General features: G+C 31.4%; 2 protein-coding genes across 4 annotated transcripts in view; one reads left to right on the forward strand and one right to left on the reverse strand.

Moving 5' to 3' along the window:
• STAT1 (signal transducer and activator of transcription 1) overlaps window positions 1-15,915 on the forward strand; it is a 91,757-nt gene that overhangs the window by 66,334 nt on the left and 9,508 nt on the right. The window lies entirely within an intron of this gene.
• The window catches only part of GLS (glutaminase), a 76,661-nt gene that overhangs the window by 28,661 nt on the left and 32,085 nt on the right, over window positions 1-15,915 (reverse strand). Inside the window, exons 2-9 of one of the 3 annotated variants that reach the window (XM_010979713.3) lie at window positions 14,103-14,136; window positions 13,284-13,316; window positions 13,137-13,195; window positions 10,071-10,137; window positions 9,552-9,602; window positions 6,767-6,943; window positions 4,873-5,004; window positions 3,781-3,873 (exon numbers count right to left, since the gene is read on the reverse strand). In XM_010979713.3, the coding sequence (XP_010978015.1) occupies window positions 3,781-3,873; window positions 4,873-5,004; window positions 6,767-6,943; window positions 9,552-9,602; window positions 10,071-10,137; window positions 13,137-13,192 (576 nt within the window). In that variant the 5' untranslated portion in view covers window positions 13,193-13,195; window positions 13,284-13,316; window positions 14,103-14,136. Of the gene's footprint in view, window positions 1-114; window positions 2,753-3,780; window positions 3,874-4,872; window positions 5,005-6,766; window positions 6,944-9,551; window positions 9,603-10,070; window positions 10,138-13,136; window positions 13,196-13,283; window positions 13,317-14,102; window positions 14,137-15,915 lie in introns of those variants that run through there. The other 2 variants (XM_031452112.2, XM_031452111.2) reach the window with 2 other exon arrangements.

The following is a 15,915-nucleotide window of genomic DNA, read 5'->3' on the forward strand; positions in this document are numbered from 1 at the left end:
AGTATTTTAATAGTCTTTTCATAAAGGATGATTCTTTAGGTTAAAATTCCAACTATCTTGTTGTACTTAAAATGCTAGATACGCTTTCATCAAAAAAAAAAAAAACCAATAAAATCAGCTTAAAATAAATTTATTGTACAATACAAAAAGTAATAAGCATACTGGAAAATAAAACGTACATTAATATACAAAGCAAATAAAAGAAAGCTAAATAACACAAATGTTTTAATTCAAACACTAAGATAAAATGCACAACATTTATGCTAAAAATAAAAGTATTTCAGAAAGGATATGCATTTCAAATGAAATGTTAATGATGGGAACAAAAGATAAACAAATATGCTAACTTCTAAATGCTTGAATATCAAGAATCAGTAATGGCATAAAACATTAAATCCAACAATGCTGGGTACTTTTCAAGAACTTCATTTGAAAAGATATTTAAAATACTGAAAGAATCAAAATAATGTCTTTAAATCTGGCAAAGATTTTCCTTTTCCTTTTTTTTTTTTTAAAGTTTGGAGGCCTATTCACAATGCTTTCCTTCTCCCATTTATACCTTCCTACAAATATTTCTGGCTACTCATTCTTAACAAAACTCTATAAACACAGTAGTCTAGATAAACCTACTTCATTGGTAAGTAGGCATTTAAGCCTTATCAACATAGTAAGTTCAAAAATTAATAACATAATTTTGAAACTTACACAAATATGGATACAATATGAAATACTAAAATTTCATTTTATAAAGTAAAATCTACCTCCAAATAAAACAGTAAGATGTAAAAATTAGGTCATAGGAAAAAAAAGCCTTTTTTGCGAACTCTCAGTTAAGACATTAAGTTCCCCGAACCACAAAGGGCTCTGTGAAACTAATACAATTAACAGGGTGTGAAGGTATGGCCGAGGTGAAGGGCTTCGGACACACCGCTCTCCTGTACATAGCCAAGCCAGGAGCATCCAGCTAGGATTTGCATCTGTTCATTAGAGGAACATTCAGGTAGTCATAAAATCCTTGATATCTCCCCTAAAACTTAACATACAATTATTTAAATGTATGTTTAATACTTCAGTTACACCCCAAAGGCTTTTGACCAACAACTTTGGGAGGGAACTTCTTTTCCTAATTTCATAGTTCCCAAACTCAAAATATCATCTAATCAAGATTTTCTATATCTGTAATTGCACTAGCAGCTAAATCATCCAGTAAAATCTTTTTTGCTACACGATAATTACTTTTACAGACTTTACCCTACCACATGTATGCCATGATGCTAAGAAACTATCAAGCCCTCCTTTCTGACCTCACTCCTGCCCCTCCCAAGTCCTGAAGCTGAGGGGAACTGTGGGGAAAACCAAAGAGGTATATGGAGGAAGGAAGAAGTGTGAATAGGTCCTACAGAATTTTCCAATTACTTTGCCAAGACAGACTTTAAACATTGTGAATTATTTGAAATTAGGTTGTGTAGAACCTACAGTCCTTTTAAAAACAAGTTTTGATTCTCAATATTGCATTTTTATAATCGAACAAAAGGATTCAGATCTAATAGATATCTTCGAAGCATACTTACTACCTTCAGACTGAATTCATTTCCTAAGTACTCTAAAAGAGTTCAGATAGAACAAACTTTATGAGGCATTATTATAATTTATCATAAAAGATTCATTAGCATTTGTCAAATTATTATGATAATAAAATTATTAAAGGCTAAAAATCAAGATTCACCATTCATACTTAAATATAACAGGAAAAATTATGTGGATATTATGAAAATAAAATTGTTCAGGTAAACACTTCACTTGAAGACACTCACTGTTGCTTCTTCTGAGTAACCATTATAGCTTTTCAACAGTGAAACATGTCATTATCTTACATCCGAAATTCTTTGGCCGGAATGTTTTAATAACATAAGACACTCCTGTACATGACAATTCTGACAGAACAAAGGAGTTGCAAAGTGAAAAAGCAAAAACAGGACTTATATTTTAAAGTGTTTGATAAAATTTTCAGTGAATTTTTTAAAATTTAAAACAAACAAAAAAATGCCAATCTATCACTAAAAATGGCATAAAATGTTAATTTAAGCTAATTTTATAATCTACTGCTCTATTAAATAATTTAGAATTCATTACTTTGCCTTTTTAGGTTTATATTTAGCAGAGAAATACTTTCTATTGCTACTACAGATATGTCAGTTTTAAAACTGGAAAAGAAAAAAACAAAATGTGGTGAAATTTATGAGTTCAATGTGTGGGTTTCAGAACCAAGAAATCACAAATTCCTGTTACTATTTTAAATTGGGACTATCAGACTACTATATAATTAAATTTTTAACTACATCAAGAAAAATTTAAAAGAAATTTTTCCTTTCTTCATTTTTTAAAAATAAAGCAAATTTGCTTTATTTACTTATAAATACTTTTTAAAAGACTGACAAATTCATTTTTTAATCTATTAACTTTATACAAAGATTAAAAGAAAAAGCTTTATGGCTCCAGCACCCAAGGTTGAGAACACAAAAAACTCAAATAAATATAGTATGCAAAAAACTAAAGATGTTTGAAAGGTTAAATGAAGAACATTCTGAAACTAGAACCCATTTCTTTAGCTTTTCTCTCCCAGACTTTCCATTCTATACACTACAGTTGTAGAGATGTCCTCATTTGACTCAGGTGACACTTTTTTCCATACTGTCTCTTTTAAAGCAAGTTCTTGTTGGAGACTTTCATAGTCCAATGGTCCAAAGGAATGCTAGTTGTTCAAGCAACATACATAATTTATTAGTGCACTTGAGTGAAGAAAGGTCCAAGCTATAAAACGGTATTTTTCAATGAATGTTATTAAAGTCTGTTAACATTTTCACCCACCACCATCTGATGTTTTGCTCCATGTTACTTGTGTTGACTCCCATGGAAGTTTCTATTTTGTTGGCTTTGCATAATTCTCATACATTATTAGAAGTTACTTTGATTTGAACGATAGGAAAATTTACTTAGTACCTATTAAAAATATTTTCTACTTTTAAGTGCTTTATACATATTAGCTTCAAGTCTAATTAGGTAAGTTTACTCTCAACATTTTCCACATGGGATGCAAAGGAATTTAAATTCAAAACAAGTCCCTTAGTCCAGTGAACAATGAAGACAAAAAAAATCTTGTTCCTGAAATTTAAGTCCTGACTCCTTAAAGTATATATATGTATGTGCAAAAGCATGAAGTCAAACATACTGATAATAAACAAATATTACTTTAAAATAACAGAATCAGGAATATTGCATTAAACATTTTGTATAGAAAAATATTTCATCTACAGTGGCCTATAAAACATTATAAAGCTTTGTAAGGTCTCTCACTAATACTATAATCCCTTTCCCATCTACAAATCCATCCACATCAAAATAAACTACAATTTAAGACAATAGCTGACAAATATAAAGAGTAAAAACGGGCTTTTTCTTTATAGCATGTAGCACTTTCCAAGGTGTCTTCTTTTAATAGAATCAATTCTTAAAAATATTGCTTAAAATAGCTGAAAAATGGGGGAAGGGAGGAACCCCTGCTCCTAGGCTAACCAGTTTCAATTTAAATAAAACACCCATATATAATATCTATGTACTACTGGTCCAGGATGAAAATGTCAACAATTTCTTTACACTCATTTGATATTAGTAAAGACATAAGGCCACTAACAATTAAACCATGTTTTATTTAAACTGGTGAACATTATTTTCTCTTTCTTAAAAAAATTACATAATAATCTAAATAAGAGTTTTGCTTACCCTTTGATCACCACCTTCTCTTCGAGGATCAAGTTTTTTTGCAAAGTGTCGCAAATTATCATAGTTATGGAAATTACACAGAGAAACAAGATCCTGTAAATAAATAGAACAGGTATAAGAAATTGGCTAGTCACTGGCTATTGTCTTTTCATATTCTAACACATTACACTAATGCTGTCAAATTAATTACTACGTCATGGAAAACACCACTGCATGTTAACAAAGCAGCATGATGCATCAAGAGGAGGGCTGAAATCAGAATAAGACATGGATACAAATTTTGAAAACACTGCTTACTAGCATGACTCTAGAGCTCAGCCACTCAAGTTGCTTAATTTTCATTTTCTATAAAATGGGCATTATAGTAACAGTCCACATGAAAGAATTCTTGTATCAAATAACTATAAAGCATCACAAAAACATAAAGAAATATTCTGGTTACAAACTATTATAGTCTTTAAGGAATCCAATGTCATTCTCTGGCTTTTGTAAAACATAAGAAAATGAAAAATAAATTGGAATTTTAATTGAGAAAGTCTGCAGGAAAAATTACGGTAGTGAATATTCTAGGAAAGTAGTAAGTGTAAATAAAATCAGAAGACACAATGTTAGCAAAACTTAGGTCACAACATAAAATACTGAACTAATTAATAGTAGTAATGCTTTTAAATTATAGTACTTATTTCCTAAAAAAACAAAAACAAACAAAACAAAACAACAATAACAAAAAACAAACCCCAGACTTTCAAAGGTGGTTTAATGCATAAAGGTATTCAGTCATGCAGATTAAAGTTCATACTATAAACTATAATAATCTTCATATTTTTCTGAGCTTTTGGAAACTGAAAACAAATTACAACCATAATAATTAAAATATAAGCATAAAACAAATGTAATTTTCTGTGAGGATGACTATATGGGAGCTCTCTGGTAGAAGTAACTTAAAGCTCCTCTGTGAACACTTCCAAGGCTACCAAGTAACTGGCAGTCAGAGTGCCAACAATCAATAAACTATGGAAGTAAGTAAAAAGGTAGAATTAACAGATGGCTCAACTTATATGATCATTATTCTCATTAAGAAAACATGCTTACATGACAGAAGTGAATTCCCTTAACACTATTGCCCATTTTGTCCAGAGGAGGAGACCAGCACATCATGCCCATGACATTGGGGACAACTAAAAGAATGCCCCCAGCAACTCCAGATTTGGCGGGAAGACCAACCTGAAAGTAATTTGAAAAAAGGACATTCGTGTTAACATTTTAAAATAAGAGAAGTTATGTCCAACAATAAGGGACTGGTTAAAAAATTACGGTATCTATTCATACAGCAGAGTTCCAACATTAAAAATGTTGTAGGTAAGTATTTGTAAACATGTTTAAAATATAGTAAGTGAAAAGACAGTTATAAAACAGTTGGGATGTATTTAAATATAGAAAAAATTTTGAAAGATACATTCTAAGGAATTAAAGGAGATTACATCTAAATGGTGGAGTAATGCATTTATTTTGACTATATTTTGACTTTTGACTATATTTTCTAATTGTTCTATAATAAACAGGTATTGCTTTTAAATATTGAAAGTTATTTTCAAAAAATATTTTATGACTAAAAACAATGAGAAATTATATCTTATTAAAAGATTCTCTGTGGTATACTGGCAGAGAAATTCTAAAGGATAGAGATAAGATGGTACTATTTCAAATTAAGCCTCTTCAAAACATTTAAGTTTACATTATATAAAACTTGACAATAATTATAGTAAAAGACAAAATTAATATCATCAGGACAGTGTTCATTAATGGCTTACTAATATTCAGACACTGAGTACCTCTCACCAGAAGCACTCTTGCACAAAACGAAGCAAAACAAAATAATCACCTGAATGGGCCCTACCAGTTTACAGGTAATAGAAGGGAAAATGGAAGGGATGTAATAAGCAAAATCTAGACTCTGAGAAACTGTACAGGAAAAATGACCCAGTTTTTCCAACCAAAAATAAGAAGAAGAAAGAGGTGAAGGTGGAGACTAAAGATTAAAAAAAATAATAATTAAGAGACACAACCAAGCACAATGTATGGCCCTATTTGCAACCCAAGTGAAACAAATTGTAAAATAACTTTTAAGATAATCCAAATAATCTGAACATTGACTAAATATTTTGATGTTATTAAAGATTAAAATTCTTTTTAGACTTTTACACATGATAATGGTGCTGTGGGTTTTTTTGAGTCTTTATCATTTAGAATTACATACTGAACGGTGAAAAGGGTATGGGAAGTAGGTATAATATAGATGAAACAAGATTTGTCACATATTGGTAATTTTTTTAATATTTTTCATTGAATTATAGTCATTTTACAATGTTGTGTCAAATTCCATTGTAGAGCACAATTTTTCAGTATACATGTACTGATAATTATTAAAGTTGAGTAATGGGTAACCTTAAATGCATCTATTTTTCTGTTTTAAAATTTTCAAAATAAAACAAATTTTAGGACATTATGACTTGACACAGGATGAAATACGAAAAGCCTATGATATTTCACAAGTGGCAAATGCACAACAGTACATTAACTTTAATATATTTTAAGTCCTTTAAAACACTTATGGCTGTGACCAAAGATGTTAAACATCACAGTTAAGCACTTTCTCTGAACTTAAAAAATTCTTGAGTTATGTAATCACCATAATGCTAAACATTAACAACTAAGAGTAAAGTCTGCATGCACTAGGCTTGTACACTGAAATGCCTTAAAAATAAGAGTGATGAGGTTCTATAAATTAAACTTCAAGTTCTTAAGAACATCTCAAAGACTGCTTAACTCTATTCCTTACGAATTCTGTAACAAATTAACTTTGAAAACAAGCCTGTCTCTCAAAAATTAATGTACAGCTTTAGAAGCAAAGTTCACACTGCATTTTTAAAAGAGCTAGTCCAGACTAGTTTCCTGCCAGAGAAATTAAGATTAACCAATTACTTACATGGAAAGCAAACTGCCCTGAGAAATCATACATGCCACAGGAATGCATCAGACTGAGTGTATTTCGAACTGCTTCAGGGCTCAGTACTCTTTCACCAGTAATTGGGCAGAAACCACCATTAGCCAGTGTTGCAGCCATCACACTAGCTGATTCACAAGTTACTTCAATGGAGCACAGCTAAAAGGAAGAAAAAACTAAATTCTGAAAACTTAGGCTCACATTATTTTTAGTATTACATTTGACTTCTAAGATAATCTCTTTTGTCTGGTACTTCATACAGAACTGAAATCTTTCTCCCAAAGGGATATTAATTAACTTGATGACATTACAATGATTTTTAATTTAAACAATGTTCTAGCTCCTTTAAGGCTTATCCTAATTTGCCCAGCCATTCAGTCTTTTTTTGGGGGGGTGGGGGGTGTAGTTAGGTTGGTTGGTTTGTTTGTTTATTGGAGGTACTAGGGATTGAATCCAGGACTTTTGCACTCTACCACTGAGCTATACGCATCTCCCCTCCACCCCACCATCATTCAGTCTTTTAATGGCAGAAGTAGGATAGAAAGAGCCAGCTCCTAAGCACTAAGATTTGTAACTGCCTCATGTAATATTCAAATTTGCTTAAATATTAGTGCTTCCTGTAGGATACACAAATATAATTATTTTTAACTTGACAGGGAAAAAAAAGCCATGATCTATTTTTAAGATAAAGCAACATACATCAGTATTATGACAGTTAGTATCTACACAAGAAATTGTGACTTTTAAGAATAAAAAAAAAGACACCTTGCCTATAACAAAGCTCAGCATCCCCATACAGCAACATGCAAAGGACTATGGGAAAACAAATCTAAGCTAGTTCCAGCCTGCATGCTCTGTGTGCCTAAACCAAAATATTACATTTTAAACCATTTATTAACATTCAAATACTTATTTGATATTGACTATCAGTGCTGGATATAATGAAAAAAGTAAAGTCCAGGTACAATGTAGGGTGAAATTTTTGCATTTAAATATAATCAAAATAACAGAAATAGTTTACCACACCAAACCTAAGTTTATCCATAAAACTAAAACAATAAATGCTCTATTTTAATTTTCGCTAACAGTAACCAAAACTGAGAGGAAAGTGGAAGAGAAAGAGAGGGTAGGAAGGGGTCAGAGGAAGAAAACACTTCAGTTCTCAACTTACAATTTTCCTTACTCATATTTCAAGATCTATAAGAGGCACAAAGGGGTTTGGAAATAGCAATAAGGAAAACTAGTTAACTATAGTGAATTAGGAGCCACTGAAACTGAATAGGAGCCACTTTTTGACTGACTTTAACTTTTGCTATTTATATTAAAACCCCTTCCCTATTTCTTCAGAACTACAGAATCTACTTACTATACAGACCCACGTGGCAAAGACTTAGAGTAAATGTGATTTAATTATGAAAGGCTTTCTAACAGAAATGTTTTAAATTCCAGTGACCATTTCCTAATTTATAATTGGTATCAACGAAAATTTTGTTTGTCATAAGGTTATATACTTCCAATTTGACAAATCCCAATTTAAGAGTACTCTCCTGGTACCCTGATGGATGTTCAATGAGATGCAGCCATTCTCCAAAAGAGCAAGTAAGGCTTCCATGGCTGTCTCTTGATTTTTGCCCTGAAGTATAGAAATTTCGCAGATTAGAAGCACCTAAACTGTAACAGCCAAAGTTAAATATGTATACCAAGGGGAAAAAAACCTTTAACATGGAAGAACTCCACTTGGCTAGGGAAAAAACAAAGGCTACTGGATAAAAAGTAAATCTGACACTATGTTTCATATAACACTTCATAGTTTCAAAGGAATTTCACACACATCTCATGTTATTGTCAATGCAATGCAGGAAGTTAGGTCAAGCATAGGCTACATAATGAAACCAGGGCTCAGTAAGTGAAACTAGGTCACGTGGCTAAAATGTGGCCAGGTTAGACTTTGATTTTATATTGACTATGGATTCTCAATTTATAGTTCTTCACATTGGCAGGTGACAAACAGTTACCTGGACTTCCATCAAAATCTACTTCATTATCAACTTTCCTTATACATTCTTTAAGATTACTGGAAGGTTAAAATTAAAGAATCTTCAAAAGTAAAAACAGGTAAATGTAAGGTAAACCAGAAACAAACAATAATTAATTACTATGTAGCTTCATATTATAGATTCATCAGAGGTACCAAAGGTATTAAATTGGTAAGAATGAATTGAACTGAAAATATGAGGGGGAGAGGGATGTCCAGGAAGGCCATCTTAAACTGAGTTCAATACCATAGTAGATATGTGAGTGGCCCTTCCCCCTATGAATATGAAGAGCTCCTCTAACTTGGTAGAAAATCCACTATGTGACACTGAAGGAACAAACTAAACAAACTGAGAAACTGCTGCTTTAAAATGATGAATATAAACTTTCTGATAAAGAAACAAATAACTCCTCCAAACAAAACTTAAAAACTAAGAGAACAGCTCAGTTTATAATAAAGAGAAGCCAACTGCTGGGGCTGTACATTATTTTTCACACTTCCTAAATATAATGTTTTTACAGAAGAAAACATTTCCCTGTTACATTCTGAGACGTACTTTTTTTTTGGAGATATAGACATGAGATTACCTTTCACGAGGACTTTTTTTTGGAAAGTATTCAATGGGAAATGTATTTTTTCTTGGCCTAGAGCCAAGATTTCAGAGACATCTAAATTCTTTAAAATGTGACACACCCATTTATACACACAATTCATACAGTTAAAGTAAATTACCTGGAAATAGAAGTCTAATATACCAACCATGTCTGTGCCTTCTGGAAAACACTGAAAAATACATAAAGGCAATTAAAAACATAGGCACACAGAAAAAATATATATACATAAATAAAAGATACATGAAGAGTAAATTTAAAATGTACATAAAAGTTTCATTCTAATTGAGAACCAAACAGCACACAAAGGGTACAAACACGAAATATAAGACAAACAATAAAGCAAAATTACCTCACATATAGATTTCTAGATACTAGTTTAACTGACAATGATAAACTGATTCATAATTCATGAACCAAGTTACCAAGTTAAATTTTTAAAATCAAGTGTAATCAGTAGTCAAGCATTACACTTTTTGAAAAAATGGTCCAATTCTTGGGCAAAATTTACATTAATATAACTAGTTAAATATTTGAATACTACTAAATACAAACTGATTTAATGAGATTAACACTTTGATAGTATTAACTCAAGAGCATTTTGCAAAAACTTTTGAAATAGAAACAAAAATTTAAAAACCTTTTTTTCTTTTAAGTAATATCCTATTGCAAAATTTCGATCTCCACTTTCTCTTTCAGACTGAAACCTAGAAGGAAAAAAAAAATTGCTCTATTTATTTGCTTTCTGTAAAAGCACAATTATTCTGTAGTTTAACTTGCATAGCAAAGTGCAGTATAAAGAACACTGAAGGTTGCTGGGTTCCAGGCCAAGTTCCATCAACAGGTTAGCTATGTAGCCTTGGGAAGGTCCTTTAAGTGACTATTTTTTCTTTAATTTTCTCAGCTACAATAGGACTGAAATGAACTAGGCCCTTTCTAGCCTTCATATTTAGTGAATAAAGAAGCTAACTTTTAAATTATCACATATTCTACAATTAAAATATACTTAAAAATTACAGAATCTCCTGGTTCCCCCAAAAGTACAACAGTCAATTCCATCTGAAGGAACCTATGGAAATTTCACTGAGAGAGGAATACCTGAAATGAGCCTTACAGCATTTGCTGCATTAACAAATTACTGGTGGAAGCCTAGGCGGTGGCAAATACCATGCAGTATGAACAGAGTTATAAAAGTATAAAAGACAAGAATGCCATTGAAGAATGGCAAATATTCTGATGTGCCTGGGAAATAGGTTCATGGAGAAATATCAAACCAACAAAGGAGACTGGGACCAAATTATCAAGACTGATAAATGCTAAAAAATGTAATGGCTCCTGATTGCTTACAAAATGAAAGCTTGAAGGTTTTCAAATAAGTTACCTTATGAGATCTATATTTCAGAAGGATAACTCTGACATCAGTTTGGGAAAGGGGAAAAGAAAGGATGAATGATATTATTAGGAGACTACTGTTAATGAGAGCCACAGGAAGCCTTAACTTAGGCAGTGATGATAGGAATGGAAGGAGAGGTATGCTCAAACATGACAGCAGATGAGCAAGTCTTCTGACCTAATGGGAAAGAGAAACAGGGTGAAGTCTGGTAGAAAGCCTAGATTTCTAACATGGTCTACAGAAAGGTTTGCAGTATCAACTAAATTGGGATCCCGAGAACAAAGAGCACTTTGCAGTGGAAGAGAATGAGTTCTGATATAAACAGATTTAATTTGTGGTACATTTGAGAACTCAGCCTACAGGTGTTCAGACAGCTGCTGCTAAAAGAACTGTGTGACGCTCTTTTTATTACCGATTATGGGTGGACAGCTCCTTCTAACTGCACATTTTAATATTTCTATGGCCAGAAAAATAATATTGGATACAGAAAAGTTCTTAGAAATCAAGCTGTCAACCTGCTATACTTTAAAAAAACACATCAAGGGGGGAGGGTGTAGCTCAAGTGGTAGAGCATATGCTTAGCATGCACAAGGTCCTGAGTTCAATCCCAGTACCTCCTCTAAAAATAAACAGACCTAATTACCTCCCCTCCACCACAACAAAACAAAACAAAACAAAACAAAACAAAACAAAACAAAACAAAACACCCACATCAATATAGTATAGATAAAGTTCTTGGAAATGAAGTTGTCAACCTGCTATACTTTTAAAAAACAGATCAATATAGTATAGATAAAGGACTAACTACTCAACAATGATCACAGTGCCTAGCACATGGTTCTGTTCATCAAACATTGTATCAAGTGCTTATTATCCACCAGATAGCAGGAATACAGAAATGAACTGGAAGACAATTCTATCTAGGTCTTAAAAAAGTCAGAGTTTAATGGGGATGACAAGGCAAAAAGAGACAGAATCATAGAGTAAGTTCAATAAAATATAATATAAAAGCACAGAAGAAAGACGAGATAAGATTCATGAATAAGATACTTAAGATGATGAATAAAAGTTGGTAAGGCAGAAAACATGAAATATGAAGATCACCTACTTAGTATTCATGCCAAAACTGTTTAAGTTTTATCTAATCACAAGGAAACAATCAGATCTAATCAAAATGAGGAATGTCTGCTACAGCCTATGAGTTTGATCCAGCCTGTTTTTATAAATAAAAATTTTTGGAATATAGCTTCACATTGTTCATCACTTGCTTTCCTACTAAAACAGTAGAGCAAGTAGTTACAACAGAGACCATATGGCCCACAAGCACAAAATATTTACTATCTGGTCCTTCACAGAAAAAGTTGGTTAATTCCTGTTCTATAAAACAACTGACTGACACTTTCAAAAAAAAAGCCATTTAATAAAATTTTAAAAAGGAAGGGTCTAGGGTAGGCGAACTATTTTACTTTAAAAAGGCAAAAAGGTCATAACAAATCTTATGCATGAACATTGATTTCTTCCTGAAAAAAATCTAAAAGGCCACAAAAGGCATTTACAAAGCTGAGAACATTTATATATTGATTACTATCATGATATTTAAAAATTCATGTTAATGTTCTTAGTAAGTGTATTGCTGGTATTGCGGTTATAAAGGAAAATGTCCTTATTTCTAGGATACACACACTAAGGGTGAAGTGTCAAATGAGGTCTTCAAATTAATTTCAAACAGTTTTGAAAAAACCCACCCCACGTACATCTATATTTACATATATGTACATGTATGTGTATATAGTGAGACATCTTTATCTGTCCATATAAAGAGAGACAGGCTGAGAAAAAGCAAATGAGATATAATATTAATCAGAAGATAAAGTGAAAGATATCCAGAATTTCATCATTTATTCTTTGACCTTTTCTGTGGACTTGCAAATTTGAAAATAAAAAATTGGGGTAAAAATCAAGTTAGCCAGGCACAGAGAGATTATAAGAGATAAGACAGGTATTATAGGCAAAGAAAAAACTGAATAAGTGCAGGTAACTTGAGTTAAACTTGGAGTCCCATCTAATTCTATGCTTTCTCACAGGAAGTTTATCAAAACTAGTTAAAGCATTTTAAGTGTTCTCCCTCAGGTAATTTAGAAATCATACATTTCCCTCTAATGACTAAATTCGAAGTAATTACTTATTTACTGAAGTATATACACAAGGAGTCACAAAACAGTATTTAAAATAAAATTCTATAATATAGACTTTAAAAATTAATTTCAAGAGATATGATTCATTACAAAAACCTAAATCAAAAATCAAACTCACGTTGCATTACTGAATCCAACATATTCATTACCAGCCATCTTATTCAAAAACTGCATTACCTATAATCCAAAGTTATAAAGTATTAGTAATCAAAATACAAATATAAAAAGAATGTAGCTTGAAAACTGAATTCTATATTTCACTTACATAGTCAAATTTTTCAGCATTATTCACTCCTTGCTGCAAAGAAATGAGACATAAATATGTTAATATAGGCCCCACCTAGTTAAGTTTTAAGTGAATATAATATCAAAACTTCAAACTGCTAACATTATAATTAATATACTGTGCATTAGTACTTTTAAATCTAGGAATACTTCTAATTTAATATTTACATAAGCTTTTTAACATGTGCTTTCATTAACACCCATATGTTGAGAATGGATCTGAATTACAAAGGGAATGCTTTATTTTAAGTATAACTTTTCCCAACCCAAAGTTACAGAATTTTAAATACAAGTTTCCAAATCCCCTTATCTTTCATAACACCACATAATCTGCTAGAATGTATGCTATTTAATTTCACATTAAAAAGAACTTAAAATAAAGTTTTACCCTTAGGAAAGAATTAAGTACAAATAAATTATGGTTTTCAATTAAGAACAATCTACTTATATTTTAAAAATAACCTTAAACCAGTATTAGAGTTAGAACAAGAGTTACACTGCAAAACTAATCTTTTGCAATTCTAGTATATGTAAACATTTTGGATGTATTTTACTATTGTAGAGAAAGCTCTACCTTTAATATCTCACTTGTTTAACAATACTTGAACTAAAAAAATTATATTTCATAGTCTCTAAAAAAAATTAGCTACATTTTGCTATTATGCCAATTAAGCCAATTCAGAGTATGGAAGATGTATTGTTTCATCACTTCTATTTCTCACGTTAGCTACTGCAAATGTCAATAGGAAAAACCTATGTAACGTAGATCAGTTCAAGTAGCCAAATGGTTTCATTTTACCTCGGCGAAGTTTACAAAGCAGTAAGTTGTAGATCTGAAATCAAACGTATTAATTGGTGATATGCACCCAAAAGAAACAATACATCTCTACTTTTTACAACAGGTTTAAAATAAAAGTAATTTGACAACTACTAAAGCGAAATTTTTAAACTTTACCCTCAAAAAACCCAAAACATTACACTTTAAAATTTTATTATGGGGGGAAAACCTGTACCAGAGTATTATTTAAATAAAGCCAGATTCAATCTCCACTTTACAAGCGGATTAGCATGTAGCTGATAATCTGTGAAACCTTTCAAATCAACTTATTTGAGAAAGAATGTGCAATCACGTATACAATCAATAGCTGGAAAGAACACCACACTATTTCATCAAAATCAGGCACTAACAAAGTTTAAACAAGATAAGGATAATTTAGCTACAGTCATATTGTAATGACTACCTATGTATTTCTCTAAAGCGTCCTTTGACATATTCTAAATTTTCTTTCTTTATAATACACCAGAAATCAAAATGTAGAAATGTAACTCCAAAGCTGTTCAATGAAAAATAATTAAAAGAAGAAATTACCAACTTCATTGAACTGTTGCAGTTGTCAAAATATTCCATAGATCCTAATGCTGTAAAATATGTAACAACATTTAAACCACAAAAACCTTTGCAACCTTTGAGAAAGCACAAAAAACAAAAAAAACAAAAAACAACTCTTTTGGAAAAGGATGTCAGCATTTGCATTGGGATGTCACATGGATAATTACTGGTTATACAATTAATCAATGTAAAAATAAACAAGTTATATTGAACTTTCATTCTCTGACTTGTGCCTATAAAACTAACACAAATTTTCTTTATTTAGCTGTCATGTTTAGCTTTAAAAAAACAAAAACTGTTTCAACTCTTGACTATGGTCACATTCTTAGTCTACTTTGTAGCTTACTAAATTAAACTATAATTAGGTTTTGCTTCTTTGCTGTTTTTAAGGAACAACTGATATTTATCTATGTCTACCATTATATAACATTTTGGGTAAGCTACTTGAAATGTCCTCGGCAGGTTATGTGAACAGGCAAAATAAAATATCTGATGATTGTGTTGACTCAAGTCTCTCCCCCCAAAACTTCCCCATTTAAATGTAAAAGCACTTGATTAATATTTCTTTTATTATCTACCTGGAAATAGCATTTAATTTAAGTTGACAAAATATATTTGCCTCTGTAATCTCTCGGAAAGACTTCATGTACCCCAGGGATATATGGGATCTAATAATTGTTATGATGTCATGTAATTTTAATTTTGAAAAATTTACAGTATAAAGTTTATTTGCAAAGATGTTAGAAAAAAACACACATACACATACAAAATAACCTAGAGTAACTCCCCCCCTGCCACCAAAGCAAAAACACAAACTGTAAAAAAGAGAAAAAAATTGTCATTTCTCTAGTAGTAGGGTACAGAGAAGTAAAGGAACACATGTTATGAAAATTAAAGCCAGGAATGAGTTGATGGGGACTGGTTAAACTATTCAATTTATTTTGTATGTCTTTGAAATTTTTCACATAAAGTTAAAGGAAAAATGTTTATTTGCTAATAATTTTCCACAATAATTAAAAACTGCTCCTTTAGGGTATTTTCTTTCTCCTTTGAAATAGTCATTGATTTTTAATCAGTTCATGTATCAGTGGATATTTTCTATCGTTAGAATGAGGAGTTTTACTCTCTTACTATCTTGAATTTTTACAGATTTACAAGTTGAGAAATATTGCTAACAGATGAGTAGATGGAAATAGAAAAGGTTTTGTTACAGCAATGTCGC

Source organism: Camelus dromedarius, chromosome 4 (genome assembly GCF_036321535.1).
Source record: "Camelus dromedarius isolate mCamDro1 chromosome 4, mCamDro1.pat, whole genome shotgun sequence".
Classification (NCBI taxonomy): Eukaryota; Metazoa; Chordata; class Mammalia; order Artiodactyla; family Camelidae; genus Camelus; species Camelus dromedarius.